This window comes from Pararge aegeria, chromosome 21 (genome assembly GCF_905163445.1).
Source record: "Pararge aegeria chromosome 21, ilParAegt1.1, whole genome shotgun sequence".
NCBI lineage: Eukaryota > Metazoa > Arthropoda > Insecta > Lepidoptera > Nymphalidae > Pararge > Pararge aegeria.
In genome coordinates this window covers 13,574,786-13,599,489 of record NC_053200.1, presented here as the reverse complement: position 1 = coordinate 13,599,489, position 24,704 = coordinate 13,574,786, and the positions used below count along the sequence as shown (strand labels likewise).

Below are 24,704 nucleotides of genomic sequence, written 5' to 3'. Positions count from 1 at the left end.
CAGCAGATTGCTCTTTTCCAACATCATTTTAAAGTTTAATCTTTAGAATTTTTCTGTTTTGTGAGAGATGAGAGCGGAGTGGCCTGCTTCCAAGCAGCCTTGTCGTTTAGGAATTCATCAATCGTGTAGTAACCACGATTTATTAAATGTGTTTTAATATATTGTTTAAACTTAGGTAAAGGTAGATCTAATATTACCTTATATAATTTAAATTCATTTATTCTAGAGAGCTATCTCACATACAGGTTTAAGGTGTCTCACGATATTTTCCTTCACCCTTAAAGCAAGTGATATTTAATTGCTTAAGAGCGGGTATAAAGCAAATAAAAAATCAAATTTCACCCGCGTGCCCCACATGCCCCGCTGTAGTCCGTAAAGTTCCGAATGCTACTCGGCAGTGACCGCCCACCGCACGCTTGTATTTTTTGGCACAGTTTGCATAAGATGATTAGAAACCTAAACTGTTTAAAACCTGAGTGCGTGCTCCTGGGGATAGCAACCCTAAACATATTCTTCGCAACTAGTAATGCAGATAACTTTGATAACTTAGAGGTGAGTGCACGGAATCGAACTTGGTCCCACCGAAAGTGAAGTCCTGACCACAAGGCCAATTCACTCAAAAAAAAATTCACCAAAAAAAAAATCAATAACCAATTTCATTCAAAAAAAAATTTATGTATTTTTACTGAAAGGCATTTATTAAGTCTTATAAAAACAGACTTCAAATGTAGTTTCTTCTGTCCGCCAAACTCAAAAGTTCTATTTTATTTTACTCTGTACTGGTTTTTGAATTCTTCGAATGTTTTTAATAAGTGTTAACAGCCTGTGGCATATTTACTTTATTCTTTTTATACTAGTGGCCGTTTTTCAATTTAATTTTCTCTCAGCACACATAAAGCAGTGGTAAAGAGCATTCATATTTTTAAAGAGCAACAATGAACGCAAGCCTTTGATGAAATTTTCTTTCTTTTGCTTCTTAAATAAATGCGGATAAAGGCGGGTGTGGAATAAAAAGACAAAACAGTTTTCTTCTTTGCAATTTAATTTTATAAAAATTTATGAAATAACAAGGGGATGTGTGACGTCCGATATCAGTTCAATTTTAAGATTTTGAAGGTAGGTAATCTTTTAGAATATTGGTATCCGAAGAAAGTTTCGCAGTTTCGGAAAACGGCGGTTAAAAGATTGTATAAAAATACCTATATTACTGTAGTCAGGGCATTAAGTTAAGCATCAATGTTTTCAATTATACCTTTAAAAACAAATCCGAAGCTTACAAAGTTATATAAATTTTACGTAGCCTAGTGGCTTCACCTTTCCTTTCGTGGAGACCGAGATCGATCCCCGTCAGTCGTCACACTCCATTGTCTTTTCGGAGCGTTTCTTAATTGGGCGTTCTTAATTTAAGCAATTTAAATCCCTATCCCTATCCCTACTAATATTATAAATGTCAATGTAGGTTTGTTTGTTACGCTTTCAAGCAAAAACTACTTAACCGATCCTCATGAAACTTTGTACACATAGTCTTGGAAGTGTTAGAAGTAATATAGGATACTTCATATCTCGTAGACTTTTTCAGACGAATTCGCGGGCAACAGCTAGTTATTAATAAATATAAAATAACACTGAATAATCTGGTGACGGCAGAAAAATAAAAAGTCGGCATTTAAGTAGGAATTCAGACCTTGCTCACAATATTATCGCTGTGTGGCATGTTGACTCAACGATTATTGTACCGATAGACGTTCCGGTCAACGGTTTTATAGCTAAAAGCTTCGAGCAACATATTAAGAAGCGTTCAATCGGGTGTTGGATAAAAGTTGGGTTCACACTTAAGTCAAATATTTCTATATGCGTCTTGATACGTACATTACATACAAAATATGATATTGGCTTTAACTACATTCGTATACTTATAAATAAAGCGACCAGGATCCCACACGTGATTTGCAGGTATATTTTGCATCTCGGTGGATATTAGACTAGATAGGCTTTAGAGCTACATTATTTACTGTCTCTGAGACTTTACTGTGCAACCGATACGCCAATAGTTTTTATGTTAACCACTGCCAAAGTTTTTACTGGAGAATCAGAATCAGATTAACCCTTTACATCACGTGCAAAATTAAAATCAACGGACTTCTAATCACTTTATTAGGTAGGTACTATGCGCGTGTCGGTCTTTTATCTTGAATAAGGTTGTTATAAGTGAACACTTCATCATCATATTCATCACTTAAACTAAATTGAAGGCCACTGCTGGTGTTTTGTAGGGAGTTCCAAAATCCACGGTCCTGGGTCGCTTGTTTCCAGCAGCTCCCAGCAACTCGTTTGATGTCGTCTCCACTACCCACCACACACATGACACAGTAAACTCTTAGAGTAAATAAATAAATATATTAATACCATACACACATCGCCATCTAGCCCCAAAGTAAGGTAGCTTGTGTTATAAGTACTAAGAAGACTGATGCATTTTATATTAAAAAAAAAATGTATCATAAATACTCATAATACAGATAAACACTCAGACACTGAAAAACTTTCATTTTCATCACGCATACTTGTGTACTAGTTGTGGGAATCGAACCCACGGCCTTGGACTCTGAAAGCAGGATCGCTACAAACTGCGCCAATCGGCCGTCATTAACGAATGTTTTGAATTAGTTTGTATGAAAAAAAGAATATGCTTCTTATGATTTAATATTTTTACCAGATGATTCCTTGTGGAATATACTTATGCACCCTTCAAAGTATTTCGTAATACGGTTACACTTTATATATTAATTAACTACATTAAAATCTCTCCAGAAAAACGAAGTAGTATCAAATTAAACAGCAGACAAATTGCATAATTGCATCCTCGTTTTATTTAAAGCGAAACAGCAGAAAGTATAACTTAATTGCAGTGCAAAACGCTTCCTTCCTAATGAACTAGCAATTGCTAGTTGTTGTTTGTTCAGACCTTTATACAGTTCTGAACCGCATAACGGAATAATGTTAAGTTCAAAGGGCATGCCCCAGTTCAATATGGAAGGTGTTTTTATTCTTAGTATTAATTAACCAGAACCAAACTGCCATCACGTCAAAGAGAAAAACATTTTTTTTTTTAAATTTTGGCGCATAGCATTGCCGAAAAGTGCTACACGGCTTCACAGAATATGGAAAAATCGAGGCGTAACAATCAACACCAAGAGTCGCCTGGTCGTGCCTTTTTCCCTACATTCATTCATACGGTCAAGCGGTACTTCACGTCTGAACAAGATCTCACCTTGTACCAAGCTCAAATTCGATCGTGCATGGAGTACTGTTCCCATTTATGGGATGGCTCTGCCAAGTATCAGCTTGATGCCTTGGCCAATAAAAAACTTCAGAGTTTGGAACATCGTCGCAAGGTTGCTTGCCTTTCGGTATTCTATAGGATATATTTCGGAGAGTGTGCTCAAGAACTGATCTAGTTCTCCCCTTGCCTTTTTACCATAGAACCGTGAGGCACCGTAAAGATCTGCATCCCTACGTGGTAGATATACCGCGGACGGGTACGAAGCGCTTCGCATCTTTGTTTCTGATCCGCTAGGATCTGGAATGCCCTTCAAGCTTCCATTTTTCCCAGTACCTTATAATATGAGAACCAGTAATATGAGAACCTTTAAATCAAGAGTCATCTTCGAGTGAGAGCGAGGCATCTTCTATCATCACTGTCATCATCACTTATTTTTGTTGTATGTTTGATTCGGAAGTAATGATCTGATCTAACTACCTTCTCCTCCAATATGGGGTCCCACTGAGTATAGGAAGATGTACTATGTGTATCTCATCCCGGAGACAATGTTTGTATTGGTTAGGTACTGATAAAATTTGTCTTCAGAACTAATAAACATACACAGCCGGTTGGCGCAGGGGCAGCGACCCTGCTTTCTGAGTCCAAGGCCGCGGGTTCGATTCTACAACTGGAGAATGTTCATGTGATGAACATGAATGTTTTTCAGTGTCTGGGTGCATTCTATATATTATAAGTATTAAGCTATGCTCACTTTGGGGCTAGATGTCGATGTGTGTATGGTCGTAATATATTTAGTGAACTGATTTCGATGGTACTTTCTCAAACGATGGGAGATACAAAGCCCATTATTCATTTTCGAAATCTAAAGGGGTTCAAATGGTTTAGACAAAATTGAAAAAAGAAAAACTGTTAAATGTCCAGAATATGGTATGAAAGTTTGTAAGGGAAATCTTTAATTAACAGAAATCGGATGCGAAGAAAGAAGCGGTTCTGCAATAAAAATATCCCATCAAGTATTTTATTGTACTAAAAATATCATCGCCTAAAAATACTAAGAAATCTCTTTTCCAATTTAAAATGTATTGTTCCGTCCACTAAGCCTCTTCCACCAAGGAACCCTAAGAATAACATTGTGACCTATTTCACCAACTTTGAGGTGCTTTTCATTCCAATTGTGTGCCCCTTAGAATAGCTCGTAAACGAAATGAAACCTTATATACATTGTAACAAGGTTGAAAGTCACTCGGCAATTTTAATGTACAGTGGATTGTACAGTATTCAGTCAGAAATAGTAGTTTTTCGTTTTTATTAAGAAGCATCCGAGGGTAGATAAGTTTTATGAAGTGGATAGATTGATTATTAACTTATAAAGCGCTTCGTTCCCTCATTTATCAACCCTCGATGCAAAAAAGGGTTGTTTTGATATTGATGGGTATGTATGTTTGTGTCACCGCCGCACTCAAACGGATGAGCCTATTTTAATACACGTGTTTTCATTTATGGGCTTAGGTTCTAGCAGTGGCGTGCACAGGGTTTTTGACCAGGGTATGCATATAGAAGAAAGATGGCATGAAATGGAAAAAATCTTCTGCTTTATGAGTCATCCAAAAACTTTAGGGTAGGCAGTGCTTTTGTACTTATATGAAGTGAACACCTCTGTCTCCACACTATTCCCCATGTTTGAGACACAGGTTTTATTGGAGTCCCGGCTGCATCCCCCCCTGAAACCTGCTAGTCTCTTTGGTGAACCTAGCAATATCCCCTATAGAGAGGTTTGCTAGGTCTTCTTCACTTATTCTATAAGCATCCGACTCTTCTTCCATCTCTCACATGATAGACAATAAAATGTTAAAAAGTAAAATGTAAACAGTCATAAGTTGAAAAAACATCAGTTGAAAAAGAGCAACTGCTGAGTTCCTTGCCGGTTTCTCTTGAAATAAATGAATTTTATAATTTTTTTTCTGTCCTTACCTTGTAGTTCCCTTCTTACCAGCGCGTACATGGGGCACTCAGCGATGAATTGAAGCCGGTTTTCACCTCACCGTATTTTGGACAGGATGGATCTTCCTAGTAATCTATGTTACTCTCCGTCCTTTCAATTAACTGTACGCCAAAAATCAAGTTGATAGGTTTCTTGGTTAGGGCGTTAAAGGAGGACAAACAAACAAAGAAAGACACTTTCGCATTTATAACATTAGTAAGGATTTTAGTTTGATGGTTTATCACATCTACCCATTACCGGCCTACTACAGAGCACGGATCTCCTCCTGCAATGAGAAGGGGTTAAGGCTTTAATCCACCAGGCTGGCCCAGTGCGGATTGGTGGACTCCACACACCTTTGAGAATATTACGTAGAGCTCTAAGGCATGCAGGTTCCCTCACGATCTTTTCCTTCACCGTTGAAGCAAGTGATGTTTTATTACTTAAAACGCACATAACTTAAAAAAGTTAAAGGTGCGTGCTGGGATTCGAACTGGGGCCCCCGAAAGTGGAGTCCTCCTCCTACCCAATGCGCTATCACCGATTCTTAATAAATTATTATGTTTGATGAATATCTGGGTCACATCCGCAGCCTATTAACGTTCCACTTCTGGGCACATAGGAGAGACGGTTTCAGAGCATAGATCAACCACGCTTCTCGAATACGGGTTGGTGGGCTCTAATAATAACTTTACAAGTTATTCATAATAAATGTACCGGAACGCTAAATCGCTAGGCGGCACGTCTTTGTCGTTAAGGTGGTAACCAACCACGAGGCAAGGCACGGCTTAAACGCGAAAGTATGGGTAGGTGTACTCCTTAAAAAGCTTCTTATCTATTTACTCTAAGCTGGGTAAAACTCTTTAAGTAATATATCATGTAAATACTTCAAATACTCTCTCTTGAAAATCACAGGACATGAAAAGAAATCGTAAACCCCTAAATTCTATACACTCTTATCTTAGAACATGGAGGCTCGTTTTTTCAAGGCTTTTGGGCTCTTCCAGTTTTATTGACAGCCATTCAACGGCTGGCGCGTATCGCGTGATATCGGCTTTTTATTACGTAGCATTACGATACATTCAAAATGGCCGCTTTTATACATCTCAATACTTTAGAATTTAATGTTATTAATATTACATTAACTTAACGATAGCTTCGTCAAAAACTTCACTTAGGAAACGATATGTCGCCTAACTAGCTGATATTGAGAGCTAGTCTAATTAGTGGGTAAATGAAATTGAACATTTTATAACTATAAATTAAAATTTACCAGATATTTTATTAAATTGATTTGGGTTTTAACGCAAATATTTATTAATTAGTTCATAGTAATTTTTCAAGGAACAATTAAAATTATATTTGATGAATAACCAATGTTCATGACATGGAAATGTTGGTTATTTTGATATAAATACGACTGCGTTATCGATGCACTCCAGTCCTACAATGACTAGAACGATGCAAAGATACCTCCCGGTGTTTTAGGCGTTTATCAATAGTTTTGTATGAGATACAATAGACAGCTAGGTAGTTCTCTTATCGCTTAATAGAAGGTGAAACTGTTGTATTTCTAGCCAGCTTCTTCTCGGTATAATCAGACAGAAAAGGTGGAAGTTTTACAACAAACAGACATGCTTCACGTTTCAAAAGAGCTTATATTATGCCTACTTGATGTGATTAAATACAAAAATCGCATGATAAACCCTTCTAAAACGTCGAAAATAAAGGGGTTTCCTCGCAACATTGAAAACTATGATATTTTCTCTTCCGCGGTATTCTTATATATCTTTAAACTAATGAATGTATCTACCTGAGTTAATGAATCTACTTACCGATGTTTTAGATACATAATTGAACCGATACTTTTGTACATAAATTTAAATAAAACTACACATAGTGTAGGAAAGTGTATTTAATTCATAATATGTAGGATGTGAATTTAATTCAAGTTAGAGATTTACGTACAATGAACATCAGTATAGGTTAAGATTAATTTTTTATACGAGTCTACGGTAATTATTTAATCTACCTACCTTGCTATACTACCTATTCGCTTGAAAACAAAGTCGCTTTTGGCGTCTGTCTGGTTATCAACTAACTCTTTAACCACTCATCGGATTTTAACGCGTTTTTGACCGTTGTTTAGATAAATTGTCCATAGATTTTTGAATATAATAATGCCTCATATGCTTTTTTTTGTAAAAAGATGAAAGTAGTAGTTCTAAAAAATTTAAGTATTCAGTATCGCTAAGCCTTAAATGAGGGGATTGCTGCGGTCCGCTGAGGAGTTCTGTCCTCTATCTCCAACCACATTCATCAGATCTACACAAAGTTTGGGCAAAATTAAACACATATTATAAACTTTAAATTAATATAATTTGTCGGAGTTATAGTGTTAAAACGTCAAACACTTTCATCCCCCTCTCCCAAAGGAACCGAGCTTTCGGGATAAAAAGTATCCTATATTACTTCTAACACTTCCAAGAATATGTGTGCATAGTTTTATGAGGATCGGTTACGTAGTTTTGGCGTGAAAGCGTAACCAACAAACTTACATTGACATTTTTAATATTAGTAGGGATTATTTATATTAATGATTGCTCAATTACAAAATATTTACGTTGAATAAGAAAAACCGCTGAGTTTCTGTTCAGCTTCTTTTCTGTATAATCGGCCTTCCAGGTGGTAGAATCATTACCTACAGACAGAGTTAACGTTTCAAAAGTGCTTGTATCTAATGAATTTGAATTTGCTATGACACTTTTGTTGCGATATCCTTTTATTGCGCCTTGGCGATGAGCTCTTATAGGAGTCAGCTCTCAGTAATCTTAAATTAGTATTTTTATTAAACCTAATCAACGTAGTAAATTATATCAGCATCCATTTATCGTCGTTCGTATTACCCCATCTTCGTATGTCTCAGATCATTATACTGTCATAAATACTATAGTTTTGTTGAAAGATGATATTTTAAGATTAGCTTAAACCTAGAGCATGGTCTAGCAACTCTAGTACATTGACTAGCTTAGTAAAATCCTTAGTGAAGCGGGCGAGCTACTGTTTTTATTAACTTTAAGTATGTTTTATATAATGTTGTAATTATAATGTTTGGAGCCCACCAACCTGATTTGGAGCAACGTGGAGGGTCATAACTCTATCTCTCTTTCCTATGACTGGAGAGAAGAGGCCGTACCTAGCAGTGGTTTAATGCATAGCTGAGGAATGAGGATTGATGCTAAAAGTAAGATTTAAAAAAAATCAGGTTAGGTATTTTTGTTTTGAGTTCAAATACTATATTTACACCAAAAGGTCATGGGTCTAACGTATGATCTCAACACCCTGGGTTCGATTCCCAGTTCGGGTCAACCTGGAGCTAGGAATTTGACGCTGAACGTGTCCCGTTACGAAAAACACGTTGAGCTCAGTTCCGTTTATTATATTAGACATTTGGAAGCCCACCAACCCGCAATAGACCGGCGTGTTGAGATCAAGCTTTAACTGCTTCTCTTGACCAGATGTGGATATAAAGATGATGATTTATATGGTTTATGATAATTCAACTATAAATATTATTAAATGTGAATGTTTTTAGATTCAGACCTATCTGTGTATGGTTACGTAAGCCTAAGTTAGTCTAGGCATTCCTAGAAGTGCTTTGTGGTTAAAAGTCAAAACAAACCTTTATAGGCTTTTGAGTTCTGTTCAAGCAAATCTGTATCTCAAGCTTTCTACTTATGCTACGTCATAGTTGCTCGATTCAGCTTCAGCTACGAGTTCTGACCTTTAACAATAAAACCAAGCACTCCTAAGATTGCCTGAGGATTGCCTGAAGTGGGCCATATATAGCTTTGGCCTTTGTCTACAACAATTATATTATGTAAAATATGAATGAAACACTCTTGTTTTGCGAAAAACTAAATTGAAATTGAAATTAATTTAAAATACACTACATAGTACGATTATTGGAACATTAGTTAATTGAAAAACGAATGAAAGTATCAGAGAAAAGAAATGGATATACAAAAATCAACTATCAAAGACTACAGAGTAAAAATTTTATCACATTCACATTTAAGATGTATTAAAGTTAAAAAACAAAAATACCCGGTTAATTCCGTTGTTTATAAAGCTACTAAGTTTATAAAGTTCTTTAAGTTTTTTTTTTAATTCACATCTATCTTGGAACGATTATAACAATATGTTTACAACTTCGTATACCAACATGCTCGTAGATACGTACATTGTATAATAATAGATAATAAACTAAATTTAAATGGAATTCGATTGTATTAAATGAAAAAAGACATCAGCCATAAACTGCAGAAAGAAAACAAAGGAAAACTTACGGTGCGTTTTTCTTCATACGACACGTTGGCACTTTTAAAAATTTAAATACATATCTGCGAATTTAACAACGATAGCTATGATAAAGATAAGATATTGTACAATGCAGGAAAATATTTTGTCGTCGTGGTCTAATTCAGATATTTATTTAGTCGTGTGGCATTTTCTAAGAATAAGCGGTTTAAATTATTAATATAAGTCAATATCCAGATACTCCAACCATATGACAGTCCGAGCAGGGAGATCAAAAAGGTCGTTTGGCAATCCCTGGTATGTATGTATAGGATGGGACAGCGCTGCATAAAGTGCTCCATCGTCTGATCATCCTCGCCACAGCCAGATATAGGGGGTGACCCTTCTCTGACGTCCGCAGGCAAGACCTTTTATATTCCTGCACGTGCCCCCTGGGTGGTTCTAAACCAGAGACGAACTGGCGGCAAAAATAAGCGTAATTTTTTAAGATGGTCATGTCAAAATTCCTCAAAAAATCGAAAAATAAAACATAACTCCAAAACTATAAAAAATTGCGATACATACATGGGGGTGATTCGGGTGCCCCACAAAATACCGGACCTAAATTTTTTTTATGACGTCAACTGACAGGTATAAAATTTAATTGCTGTTCGTTAGTCTCACTGGAACTCGAGAACGACTTGACCGATTTGGCTAATTTTGGTCTTGAAATATTCGTGGAAGTGTACGGAAGGTTAAGACGGTTTGAAAAATACTAATATATATATAGTTCTTCTGTACCTATGTGTGTTTGTCAACTAACTCCTCCTAAACAGCTGGGCTTTTCTTTAGATTTTTTTTTGTATATATTTCAATGCGATTCTGGTTGCTGTGAAATCACAATTGGACCCCGTAGGCATTGCATTAAGGCAGGAAACATCTGCCAGGCCCACTAGTTTATAAAATTAATTTTTTGGCCATGTGGATAACAAGTATAACTTGTAGTTAATTTAAATTGGAATTAAATTTAATTTTATTTAAACTAATAATTATAAATTTTAAATGTAATTAAATAATAGTCCACCAATCCGCACTGGGCCAGCGTGGTGGACTACAGCCACAAGCGCTTCTCATAGTGGGAGGAGTCACGTGTTAATGCTGAAAAATCGTCTGTTTCCTACGACGCATCAAACGAATGGTCTTAATGTGTGGATAGCGAAAATTATATTAAAAACATAATCCGATGTGATAGATGTAGAAATAAATCTTTTTCTCTTCATTTTATTTACCAATACGTTCGACTAAGTAGAGGTTTTACTTAAAGTAAGTATTAAGTTGGAAACAATTTGAGTCCGACATTGATTCAGACCTAGATTAGAAATGAGGCCAACGCGCTTCCAATCTCGAGTGAAAAAACTTTGTGCACTGACCGTGAGTACTTTTTTATTATTTGCTCTATTTCTACTTTTATTTAAACAAAGTGTTCTTCGGCTAAGCATACCTTCTCGCTGTTGTCTATTTTAGCCACTTCACAGGCTACTAAATGCTTTAAAAAAAGCGGTCATAGCGAATTGGGTAGGAGCTCGACTTCCCTTACGGGGGCCGAGGTCGAATCCCATCTCTAACTTTTCTAGTTAGGTGCGTTTTAAGTAATTAAAATATCACTAGCTTCAACGGTGAAGGAAACCATCGTGAGGAAACCTGCATGCCTGGGAGTTCCACATAATGTTTTCAAAGGTGTGTGGAGTCTACCAGTTCGCACTGGGCCAGCGTGGTGGACCGCAGCCTTAACCCCTTCTCATTATGGTAACGTTCAGTTTCCCCGGGGATTTTTGTTGGTAATAATAAGTAATTTATTTACTTGTACTTTACATTTACTTTACTTTTACTTTACTTTACTTTTACTTTACTTTTACTTTACTTTTACTTTACTTTTACTTTACTTTTACTTTACTTTTACTTTACTTTTACTTTACTTTTACTTTACTTTTACTTTACTTTTACTTTACTTTACTTTTACTTTACTTTTACTTTACTTTTACTTTACTTTTACTTTACTTTTACTTTACTTTTACTTTACTTTTACTTTACTTTTACTTTACTTTTACTTTACTTTTACTTTACTTTTACTTTACTTTTACTTTACTTTTACTTTACTTTTACTTTACTTTTACTTTACTTTTACTTTACTTTTACTTTACTTTTTACTTTTACTTTACTTTTACTTTACTTTTACTTTACTTTTACTTTACTTTTACTTTACTTTTACTTTACTTTTACTTTACTTTTACTTTACTTTTACTTTACTTTTACTTTACTTTTACTTTACTTTTACTTTACTTTTACTTTACTTTTACTTTACTTTTACTTTACTTTTACTTTACTTTTACTTTACTTTTACTTTCTTTAATTTTGACCGCCGGTTGCTTGGGCATTCAAAAGCCCCGCAAGCGGAGGGTGGATGTTTTTTTTTGTTTTGATTTTTAATAGTGTTTTTTATTTTATTTTTAAGCATTGTTAAGAATTTAAAAATATATATATATATATTAGAAGATTTTATTATAATGATTATAAATAAAAAGTATTGTAACAAAATACTTTAATTACACAAACATTATTTTCGCGATCAGGCATTGTTTAAGAGGTGTTCCTTGCACGCCATGCGAAGTGTTGATCTGTTTAAAGAGGATAATTTGAACCTAATCGATTATTAAGGCAATTTTCTTGGTCCGAAAATAATTAAAAAAACATTATTTCAAGAACCAAAAATACTACCGCAAACCAAAAATTATTTCGCGGTTAGGCATTGTTCGAGACGTGTTTCTTGGACCTGCGAAGTATTGCTTTGTTTATAAACGATGATTTCACACTTACTTATCATAACTATTAAAAGACAGGCCATATAAAAAAAAAAACAGACTAATCTGGACGGTCTAATATTAGAAGTACCAAGTCCGTATTTCTTTGTTGTAAAGTCAACATCTCCTGAAGATGCTGCGGTATCGGAGCGGAACGTGCCTAGAGAGCCTATTTCGAAGGACCTATGCGGGGGTGCTTTTAATAAATAAATAAAAGTATACATTACTATCGACCTAGTTATTTAGATTATAGAATTTCTTTATAAAAAACGTTTGCATTTTATTTCAAAACGAACAAATATGGCCGTGAACTATTTTTTTGGTTTCTTTAATATATGACCGGTATCGGTGATAGCCTAGCGGTTATTGTTTATAAATTGCTACATGCACATACATAAGAGACAAGACGCCCCGCCGGGGCATTGCAATAAAATTTGTCGAAATTATTTGTATTTTTTACTTAATTTAAATTTTTTATCCAAATTACAATTGATTTAAATATTAAAATTTGTCAACTCAGAACTAAAGGAAAAAATAGAAAAATAAAATTAAAATATTAGAATTTGTCAATTTAAAACATAAGAATAATTTCGATTAACAATAATTATAGAATAAGGATTTAATGTCACACTTTTATTAATAATTGAGATATCATGTAATTGAGGTCGTAGCATCATATTTAAAAAGGTCGTCTACGTCATAAAAAAAATTTTGAATAAGCCAATATTTCAGATTTCGCTTAAATACCGTTCCATTCCTTTCTTCTGTAATATACTTTGGGATTTTATTGTAGATCATGTTAGACCTAAAATAAGGACCTCGGCTAGACATTTTAAATTTATATTGTGGTAGTATTAGCCTGTGTCGATGACGTAATAGAATAGTGACTGCATTATTGGTTTGTTCTGGGGTTTTGTATAAATAGTAATGCTTCCTTACAAATAAAAATGCGGTTTCCATGATATAAATTGAGGGCAAAGTTAACATTTTATTCTTGAGAAAATGCGGTTTACATTTAATGCGGTTAGGACTTCGGCTTCACTTTCGGGGTCTAACTCGAACCGATCGAACAGAGAACACTCCCAAATAATTCACTTTTTAAACAAATATAACAACACACACACACGGACACACACACACAGTGGCGTGCACACAGGGTATGCACAGGGTATGCAGATGATATAAAATGAAGAAAATCCCCAGTAGGAGCGATAAATACTTAAGGGTAGGGTTTTTATAACTCTTACAATGCCTATCCTTAAGTACTTTATAACTCTTATCGGAGATTTTCTTCATTTTATATCATCTGCATACCCTGTGCATACCCTCTATGCACGCCACTGCACACACACATACAAAGCCAAGTCAAACTTATAACACCCCTACGTTTTTGCGTCAGGGGTTAAAAATAAAAAAGCCCATTTGTCTTCTTCTAGCCTGATTCCGCCTCATTCACATTATGCGTGTATCCGCTGTAACCAACAGCAACGACAGTCATTTCTTGTACCATTCTCTCCAATACATTATCGTTATAATAGGACCAGTGAGATGTTAATATGTGGGAAGATAGACCCCAAAAATCAAACGTCATATAAAATCCTTCGTTCCTTACCTATATTATAAATGTTTATTTGTCCTTCCTTTATGCCATACCTTAGCAACCAATAATCATTAATTTTTGATACAGAGTTAGTTGAAATAAGAGTAACTACTCTTTATCCCGGGAAAACAAAGAAATACACTTTTATACAAGTTTTGAAAATCATACGACAGTTGACTGTAAACTCCAAACATTTCGTACAAATCTGGTAATAAATTAATTTGCTGAATATTAATTTTACCTGAGTATTTGCTTTTATCTTGAATATTACAGGATAAATTGAAGACATAATTTATTTTAGTTTTTCATAAACAGTTCATTGAGTGTACAAACTTACAATACTATAGATTTTTGGGCAGTCCACATTATAGTATGGACATTAACATTTGTTTAAGCGTTTTCACCGGTAGCTGTTATCCCGTAGCGTGCAAGAAGAATTCTTAAAGCGATTTTAAATCAGTACCAAGCTCTCTCTAAGGGTAATAACATCTCACTGAATAGGCCTGACAAATACAGAGCCCGTTGGGACATTACACGCTCGACGGTGCGGGGAAGCAAAAACATCAACAGAGCTTTTGCGGAGTTCCGTGTACCAACGACATCACTAACTAGTAACTTGTCTATGGCTATACTATATGTACCGGGTATTTTCCGTTTTCACCTTGACTCTAGGATAAGAGTATGGGCATTTCAGTAAGTCATTGAAATGCTATAACTGAGTTTAAGACTAGTCCAGTATATGCAAGAGGAGCTATATGTACGTGACGTACAATCTTTTGTTATGAATTCCGTTTCCGGTTTCCGAAAAAAGTTTGAAGATGCGTAGGTAGAGCTTTTGCAGATGCAGGAGAAAACTACGTAACGTTAAAGATTCACCTTTTTCATTAGCACTGTAGTGCAAAAAATCAACGGAGTCTTTCCGGAGATCCATTTGCTCTAACTTTATAGCCTTCATACTGTGAGATGGAGATAGCAAAAAAAAAATTACCTGGCTAAGTTTGTTGTGGACTCTTATTAGACCAGGCAACGTTTAGTTTAGGAAGTTATCACCATCCCCTTACAATTATGTAAACATATTATATTTATGAACGCTTCATAAGTGCCTGTGATAGGCCTACTACTACTATTAATAAATAAATTTTGAATTTGAATTTGAACATCGACATACTCGTAACTAACAAGTAACTTGTAAATGCCTATGTGTGCTTGAACGACCGGGTATTTTCCTATTGCACCTAGACTGATCAAGGATGGGGGTCACGAGACTGCGCTATCGTGCTAATGAAAAAGGCAACTCAGCTATTAAAATTTTGCTAAATCTCAGTTTCAGTATTACTAGCTACGGAAAATGGGAACGGAAAGAAAGAAAAAAAAACAAAATGTCAAAATTCTTTTCATTAGCACGGTAGTGGAAAAATATCGCGAGAGATTTTCCTGAGAGCCGTTGACCATCAATATAACTAACTAGTTAGAAGTAACTTGTCTATGACCATGTACCGGGTATTCTCCTTTTGCGCCTACGATTGATAGATTTGATACGGGTCTCGAGGCTTGGCTGCCGTGCTAATGAAAAATGCCACTTATTAATATTTTGCTAAGATATTATATAGACGCAGGCGTTACTTTGCGGAAATCCATAATATATTATGAAAATTAAGCTTAATTTCTTAACAATTATTCATTGTAAAGTCAACATCTTCTGTTTCGGAGCGAAATGTGTTTAGAGGGTACATTGCCGAGGATCTGTTTCGTGTGGAATATACGTATTGAAGAAATTATAAATTACATCATACAGATTCTCCTGCTGTTCGCGGTGTATAGCAAATTAAGCTAAATTTTCACAATTTTGCTAAGATTCAGTTTCAATCTTGTCCTGCAGCTACAAACGCTGTGCCTACGTTTCTTTTCGGAAAATGGAAGTCTGAAAAAAAATACAGTGTGTCGAAAATTCCCCCTTTTCATTAACAAGGCTGTGGAAAAACACAAACAAAGAGATTTTCCTGCGACATAACTAATTAGTAACTTATCTATGGCTACGCACCTATGTTTGTACGACAAGGTATACTACTTTTACTAAACCGATAAAGAATACAAGTCTTGGTACTTGGTACCAGAACTTAGTATTTTCTTACAGGCAGGTTATGTGGGCTGAGCTGAAACCTGGTGGTTAAGTTACTACTATCGCTTAAAGCAGCCTTATTCATCTATTGTTTACGCTCTTGTTTAGGAATTATATAAGATTAAGGGACGTCAAGGTATGCTCTAAAATATAATTTTAAAATAATATTAACTAGCGGACCCGCGCGACTTCGTCCGCGAAGGAGTCGGCTTAAAAAAATATTTGTATATCCGATATACATGATTCCGAGATTCCAATATAAATGAATCCTAGCTAGATAAATTTATCGCCCCGAAACCCCCTGTATACTAAATTTCATGAAAATCGTTAGAGCCGATTCCGAGATTCCAATTATATATATACAAGAATTGCTCATTTAAAGACATAAAAAGATTCATTAAAGCGACGCGACTGTCGTAAGCCCTCCGGACCGGTTTCGGCCTACTTTAAGAATAAAATATTTTTAATTATACTAAAAAAAAATATTGTTACTATTTTTAAATACTACAAAACACTAATTATTTATATGTGAGTTAATCAGATTTAAAAACCTACTGTTGTATCAAACGATTAATATCTTGATTAAAATCTTTGAAAAAAAAAACATTAGAATCGAGTGATCATTGATGTAAATTAATCGTTGACCTATTTAATTTGATGTTCAAAGTGAAAGGAATTAGGCATCTTAACGCAAATCAGGTGAAGCTAGCTAAAGTGGCTTGAAAAGTTTCGATATCTATAGAATAGACGATTTAACTTGTACGAGTATTTAAATACTAGTGACCCGGCTCGTTCGGTTATAAATAAAAAAGTGAAGCTAAATTTGTACCATGCAAATTTACTTTTCGGTGGCTTGGTTTCAGAATATTTTTTTTTCACATCCGAAAATTGGTAATAAATAAATATACTGCACTAATACACATATCGCCATTCACCCCTTAACTTAGCGTAGCTTGCGTTATAGGTACTAAGATAACTGACGATTTTTTATATGAAAAATATATCTAATGAATGAATGAATGAATGAATGAATACACTTTTATTGTACACCACAGAGAAAATTTACAGAGATACAAATACAACAGCACAATAAGGTAGAACGTACAATTTGGCGGCCTTATCGCTAAATAGCGATCTCTTCCAGGCAACCAAAGGCATACAAGAAAATGTTATAAGAAATAAGTAGGTGGTACAACAAACATAATTAAATATTGGGATTTAAAACTAAATTAACATAAAAAAAAAACATAAAACATAGTATATACTAAACATAACATATTAAAGATATGTACACAAATATAAATATATTCCATACATATATACAAACATATAAACATACAAATACGCTACTATAAATACTTAATTAAATTAAATTTTAATAAAAAATAATTAAATACTTATAATATACAGATAACACTAAAACATGAATGTTTACCACACAAACATTATTTAGTTGTGGGAATCGAACTCACTCACTCGACTCGCTCACTGCGCATATCGACCGTCTTTATAAACCATCTGTGAAAAATGATCAAAATGAGCAAATGAGCAAAATTGGAATGGAAATTCGTTTTGTGGTTCAGGAGGAGTTTGCGGGTAAAAAAACAAACGCGGAAATCGACTTTCGTTTGATATCATGTAGAAATAAGATAATGTTGGCAAAGATTTAATAGTTTTCAGGGTTCCGTAGTCATCACGGACCCCGAATGGTTTCACCATATACGTCTGTCTGTGTGTTCGGCAGCCGCTCAGTTCGTATTCGGTATTTTATTTTATTTCGTACTAAAAAGTCATATTTGCCCACAAAATTACTCGGAGAAAGAGATAAAATACAATCCAAAAAAAAAAATTAAGGGGAAACTCCCCAACAGTTTAAGAATATATTTTTCTCGTTCGTAGGTCTTTCAAAAAAAATTGCGACTGCGTGATAATCAGTTTTGCAAATGGTTAATGATAACGAATAATAATCATCGCTACATTATTGAAGTTATACTTCTTTTGGCGCGTTAGGGAAAAATGATGAGTGTAAATTTTTACGATGCGCGCGCACACCGTCACAAAAATCCGACACCATGAAGTAAGCTATAGTCAACATTTTAGTTTTTCAAAAAAAGCTTTGACAGTGTACACTTTCCATTGTCAAAGTCTGCGGGCTCATTCCGTTGATTTAATTGATTCAACTGTACAAAAATCTCGAATTTTAATGTTGAGTAAGACTTGGATGACCGATATATAATAAGACAACTAGATAATGCATTATAATAAAACTTTGAATGTATTAATTACCTTTTTTCTATTGTCGAATCATGACATTTTTGAAAAGATTTTTATTAAAGCAATGATTTTTCAAAAACCCACGCGTTAAAAGGTAGAACGAAAGTGCTAAAAGCTTGCGAGTTAATAAAGACATAATCACTGTGTATTTAAGATTAATAGCACAAAGCATTCAGGCTTAATGGTTGTGTAGTACATTTGTCTCATTATTGTACGACGTATATTAATATCTTTCAATTTATGAGCGTGTCTGGTAAATCTAGGCCTAATCAATTAGTACGGTCTTTATTATAAAGGAGTGCTGTGTATTTATAGTGTGTTCGCAATCTATAATAACTTTATTAATTTATTTGTTGTGAACACAAACAATTACATGAATTTAGCCATTTCTGGCGAACAACATTTGAATACAACTATAAAATATACAAGGGTATAGAAATGCTAAAAGCAAGAAAAATGCAAAGGGCCGCCTGGCCGCGTATTATATCGTTTGGAAATAAAACTGGACTCGGTAGGTGGCCCTGCAATTAGGTTCTGGGTTTTTTTAAGACATAAAATCCGATAATAACCGATTTGATGCATACGAAGTTGCGCGGGTCAGCTAGTAATAAATAATACGATAATACACACATCGCCAACTAGCCCCAAATTTAGCGTAGCTTGTGTTATGGGTTATAAGATGGCTGATGAATATTCGAATTGCCCGCCTTCAAATTAAGATTTAAAAAAGCTCAATCTGGCAAAACACGAAAGTCTGTCAGCCATTGTATTATTTAGGGCACTTCCACCTTCATTTAAGGTCAATTCAGGTTATCTCAGGTCCCACCTTTCGGCCGATGTGCCCCGGTTAGCGGCTTTTGTGTCGGAATGAAGGGAAGTGACACGCATTTCTGTATCGGGTCAATAAATTCTTACGTGCCTAAAGGGCGACTCTTTGAGGGAAAGTAAAGAATGATGTTGAGGAAAAGTCATTTACAATTGTCACTTGCCATGACTATGCTTCGATGGTTATATGTAGTTGAATAAGGTAATGTATGTACTTATGTTTCACTAGCTTTTGTCCGCGTCTTGGTTCAGGTTAAGTTCGATTTTCGTTCAAACTTTCGTCCCCGATTATGTCCTTCCCCGTAGGGGATTATTATTTTTTAATTCTTTTGTAGCGGGTGCTTATACGTTGTAATAGCTAAATGCCAAATTTCAGCCCAACTCGCGTAGTGGTTTAAGCTGCGTGTTGAGGGATCAGTCAGTTGGTCAATCCGTGTCGTTCTTTAGTTTTAAACTCCCGACGCAAAAACGAAAAGCACGACGAAAAAAGTTTAAGGTGGCTGTGTGCGTGTGTGTGAGTGGGTGTTTGTGTGTGTTTGTGGGAGTGTGTGTGTGCGTGTGTGTGTCTGTGTGTGTGAGTGTGTATGTGTGTGTGTGTGTGTGTGGCATAGTAGCGGCCGAACAGATTATTATTTATTATTATTTAATATTATTTATTATCTTTATTTGTACAGCACTATGAAGTTAGGAAAATAAAAAAAAACAATAGAAATACAAAGACAGAAGTAGAATACAAAAGGCGGCCTTATCGCTTAGTAGTGATCTCTGCCAGGCAACCTTTTATTTGGACAAGATGAGCGAGAGCGGACAGGTGGTGTTAAATTATTATAAACCTACATTCAAATAGCTAAATACAAATACATAAGCCATACCTTGGCCAACGAATTAGTTTGGCCATCCAAAGGGGCAATGCTGCCAGCATCTTAGGAACTGTGCCTCGCTGCGGTGGTTTCGAGGACGTTTTAGATTTTATTTAGTTTTAAATAGTTTATTTTAGGTTATATTTATAAAACAATTATTTTAAAGAATAAACATGAACATGACATATTAAAGATATGTACAAAAATATAATATAAAAAAAAAATACATAAACAAAATTGCACAAATAAGAAAATGAACAGATGAACCGATTTTGATTTAGTTTTATTGGTTTGAAAGGTGAATTAATCGGAGTGTTCTGAGCCAGATTGATGATAACCGGTCGAAGATGGCTGCCGTCACAAAATGGCGGTTTACACATTCTTTCGAGTGAGGCCAAAAACCTGTTTGATACTTATTGAGTTTTTGTGTCGAGACAATATCATTACCAGACCAGTGTCATAAATTATTATAGGCATTATTTACTTCCAGGCCTCTGAGAGCACGCTAAGCCACATCTCCTGATTTTTATTTACAAGTGACAATAATCGTTAAAGCTCGCCAACCCGCCTTGGAAGAGCATTATGAGTTACTGCTCTAATTCGCTATTCCTGCAGGAGAGTTTTCGTGTGGTCAGTTGTAGGAAAATGATAATTATATGTAACGTTCAGAAATCATTTCAGTTTTTTAAAGTCTTCATAATACTAAATGTTAAAAACCAATTGAAAATTTTCATCGACGTTGCACTCTGAAGAGGAAAAATTACTACAAAAGCAATCTTCAAAGCCACTTTAAGCATATAATTAGCTACTTTGATCCACTCACAGTCTGATTACGCGTCCTGAAGTGAAAAGAATCCGCGCTTAAAAACAAATTGAAAGATGGCTTATGAAAATGTATTTCTGAAAAATCTTTTTCTGTTACCTCCTTAGCGTTCCGTGGCTCAACAATATTTTAGATCGAGTGAAGAGAGGTTTTTGAGCTTACTTGACACTTTCTCTCTTCTGTTTTTATCAGTATGTCTGTCTGTCTGCTAGAGCTCTATAACTACTGAAATAGGGAATGCAATAAATTCGAAGTAACTAATATTATTTTAAGTTGGCGAATTTATTTATCGCCATCAACTCACTCCTATGTCATAGTTTACTTTGACTTTTACTTTATGTAAAAACTTAAGTGTCTCGATGGTCTATATGTTAGCATGTTTAACCACGGATATTGAGGTCCTGGATTCGATTCCTTGGTCGAGTCAAGAGTTATTGTCAGGTATTGGATTTTTCTGTTGCAAATTCTAATTCTAATTCCCAGTACATGAAAACATTATCAAAGACCTACTTTGAAAATGCAGTCCGACACCCCAACCCCCTAGTGGTCGAGGCGTCCACTTATACCCCCGTCCCCGACGTCGAACCAAAGCGGCGACGTCCGAAGCATGTCCTTGACGACCCTGACGACAAAATAACTACCGACAACGTGTCCCAACAACACACACACACGCAACATACACAGCGTCTTCGCCGGCGAAGACGAGGGCCCCGATTTCTGACGTCATCCGGACGTGGATCCTTACCACGGTCACGGGGGCGTTCGGACTAAACAATGATTAGTCCAAAAGTCCACCAACAGTCAGATTAACGTCGAACCGAGCCGAGGTCCGAGTCCTCGCAGGAGGCACCCTCGGGTCGACGTCTCCCATACTCCCCCCGATGTCGTCGAGCCCTGGGGCTCTTCTCATGGCGAGCTTTCGCGCTCGCCCCACTCCCCCGGTGACGCCGTAGCAACCCCTTAGGTGGTTATCGGCAAGTGTCCTTCCGAAAAAGCAAAAAAAAAGCGCTACATCGTGTAATTTCACACCCATGATTTTTCTTAACGCCGCTAAAGAAATATATCTTCCAAAAGTCGTGAGGAAAGTCTTTTATCATGTTCTCGAAGGTGTGTGAAGTCTACCAATCCGCATTGGGCCAGCCTTGTAAACTACAGCAAAAAGTCTTCTAGAACATTCTGAGAGGAGATCCATGCACTGTAACCTGCACCGATGGTGATGATGATGACTTACAGCCTTTATTCAATAAGTAGGTCTCAATCGATTCACTTGCAAATTAATTAATCCGGAACAGTTCAAAGTAGAGCAAAAGTGGGGCTATTGTTTAATTTGAATCCCAGCGTTTCATATAAAACAACTTTTCATTATTGTTATGTAACTGTTTTAATTATCATAAAGACCATCGTCTTTGTTCTGGAGCCAACAATGGAGGCTGTAACAATAAGAGCGAGCTTTTGATGATTCCAGAGAAATAGAACTGCGAACGTGAGGGCTTTAGTTCGATTCTTGATTGGGCTATATATCTTCGTTCCGACTCGAAGTTTATGTATGTGTATTTAAGAAAAAATATATAAAACCATCGACTAAAAGAATATAACAACACAATAAAATGTTATACCACCAGCCAAAATATTTCCTGCATTTTACAAAGCTTATTACCATTGAAACGAAAAGTAGTATTAACTTTTAAATTGGTGAGACTTTTTTTTAGGAATCGGTGATAGCGGTAAGAGTTTAGCCTTTCTTTCAATTCTTGTTTTTCAATACTAGTCAAAGTCAAAAGTCAAAAATATCTTTATTCAAGTAGGCCATAGGTGGCACTTTTGATGCGTACATTATTACATTACATGATGATTATAACATAATTCGTAAACTTAATATGGTAAGTTACGTAACGTAAATTTGATATCCGGAACGCATCTCTAACTTTTGGGAGTTATGTGCGTTTTGTAACCTATTAACGGTATTACATTAACGGTGCAGAGAAACATCGTGGGGTAATGTGCCTGAGAGTTCTCCATAAACTTCTCAAAGGTGTGTGGCGTCTACCAATCCAAACTTGGCTACGGCCTACGGTCTAGAACCTTGTCATTCTGAGAGTAATCTGGCGCTCCTTAGAAGACTTGTAATGAGGTGATAATGACTTTACCTAGCTCATATCGATTGAAACGAAAAGTAGTAGCGTAGCATTTGTATCACCATCATAATCATTATATCAAACGATTGACTATAGTGCTTGGAATAGGTCTTTCGTAGGGAGATTGATTTCAGCGACTTCCAACGACTCACGTGATTAAATCTGTCCACATTTTTGGGGTCGACTAACTTTTAAATGCTTACAGAAGCAACTGTGATATTTTAGGGAGTCTTTTGACTCATTCAAAAAACATTTCAAACTTGTCAAAACATCGTCTTAGTTAACCTTAATTTATTTATTTATTTTACTTTTTTTATTCTCTTTTTTATGGGCTTTTGCAGAACAGCTGCTGTGTTACTTGATTATCATCCTTTTTCTTTGCATAGTATTGCAGATATTGTTTCTTTTGTTTTGTTAGTTGATGAGCTTTTAGATTTTTTTAATTGACCATGTTGTGGACATTTGTAGAAGGTTTCGATCTCCTGTCTTTCTCTTTTCCTTATGTTATTCTCTATTTATTTTACTTTTTTTTTATTCTCTTTTTTATGGGCTTTTGCGGAACAGCTTGCGTTTTACTTGATTATCACCCTTTTCCTTTGCATAGTATTGCAGATATTGTTTCTGTTGTTTTGTTAGTTGATGAGCTTTTAGATTATTTTAATTGACCATGCTGTGGACATTTGTAGAAGGTTTCGATCTCCTGTCTTTCTCTTTTCCCTATGTTATTCTCTATTTATTTTAATTTTTTTTTATTCTCTTTTTTATGGGCTTTTGCGGAACAGCTTGCGTTTTACTTGATTATCACCCTTTTCCTTTGCATAGTATTGCAGATATTGTTTCTGTTGTTTTGTTAGTTGATGAGCTTTTAGATTATTTTAATTGACCATGCTGTGGACATTTGTAGAAGGTTTCGATCTCCTGTCTTTCTCTTTTCCCTATGTTATTCTCTATTTATTTTACTTTTTTTTTTTATTCTCTTTTTTATGGGCTTTTGCGGAACAGCTTGCGTTTTACTTGATTATCACCCTTTTCCTTTGCATAGTATTGCAGATATTGTTTCTGTTATTTTGTTAGTTGATAAGCTTTTAGATTTTTTTAATTGACCATGCCATGGACATTTGTAGAGTTCTGTCTTCTGTATTTCTCTATTCTGAAATCAAATCAAATACACTTAACTTTGCACCATACACAAAATAATAACAAAAGCAATTGAAGGAATGTAAACGTACCATAGGCGGACTTATCGCTTCAACCAAACCTGAATGTAAGAAGAAGGGTTAGGATGTACATAAAACTGACGTCACTGATTGTCACCAGCTTATGGAACCAAAAAAAGACCAATGTCTGTATTTGTTCTAGCACGGGAATGCGACGACATCGAGCGAGACGTCTGTGGGGACGAACACGGCTACTGTTACCGCCACGCCGGGGTCCAGCAAGGCCCCCCCACCGGCCGCGAAGTTCCGTCATGGTTTGCTGCAGCTCATGATACACACCATCGACCCTATGCACGACGGTGAGTTAGGTATGCACCGCGCTTTGCTTTCACTTACACTTTTTAATATATATCTAGATGTAAGTTTAGCACTCTATACACAAGCATTTTGTTGGGCTTACTCCGTTATTGTAGTGCATCAGAAATGTTCG

General features: G+C 35.6%; 1 protein-coding gene across 4 annotated transcripts in view; it reads left to right on the top strand.

Moving 5' to 3' along the window:
- LOC120633513 (sodium/potassium/calcium exchanger Nckx30C) overlaps positions 1 to 24,704 on the top strand; it is a 98,495-nt gene that overhangs the window by 26,622 nt on the left and 47,169 nt on the right. For 3 of the 4 annotated variants that reach the window (XM_039903736.1, XM_039903735.1, XM_039903733.1), the window contains one exon: positions 24,417 to 24,582. In XM_039903736.1, coding sequence (XP_039759670.1) covers positions 24,417 to 24,582 — 166 coding nt within the window. The remainder of the gene's footprint in view (positions 1 to 24,416; positions 24,583 to 24,704) is intronic. The other variant, XM_039903734.1, reaches the window with a different exon arrangement.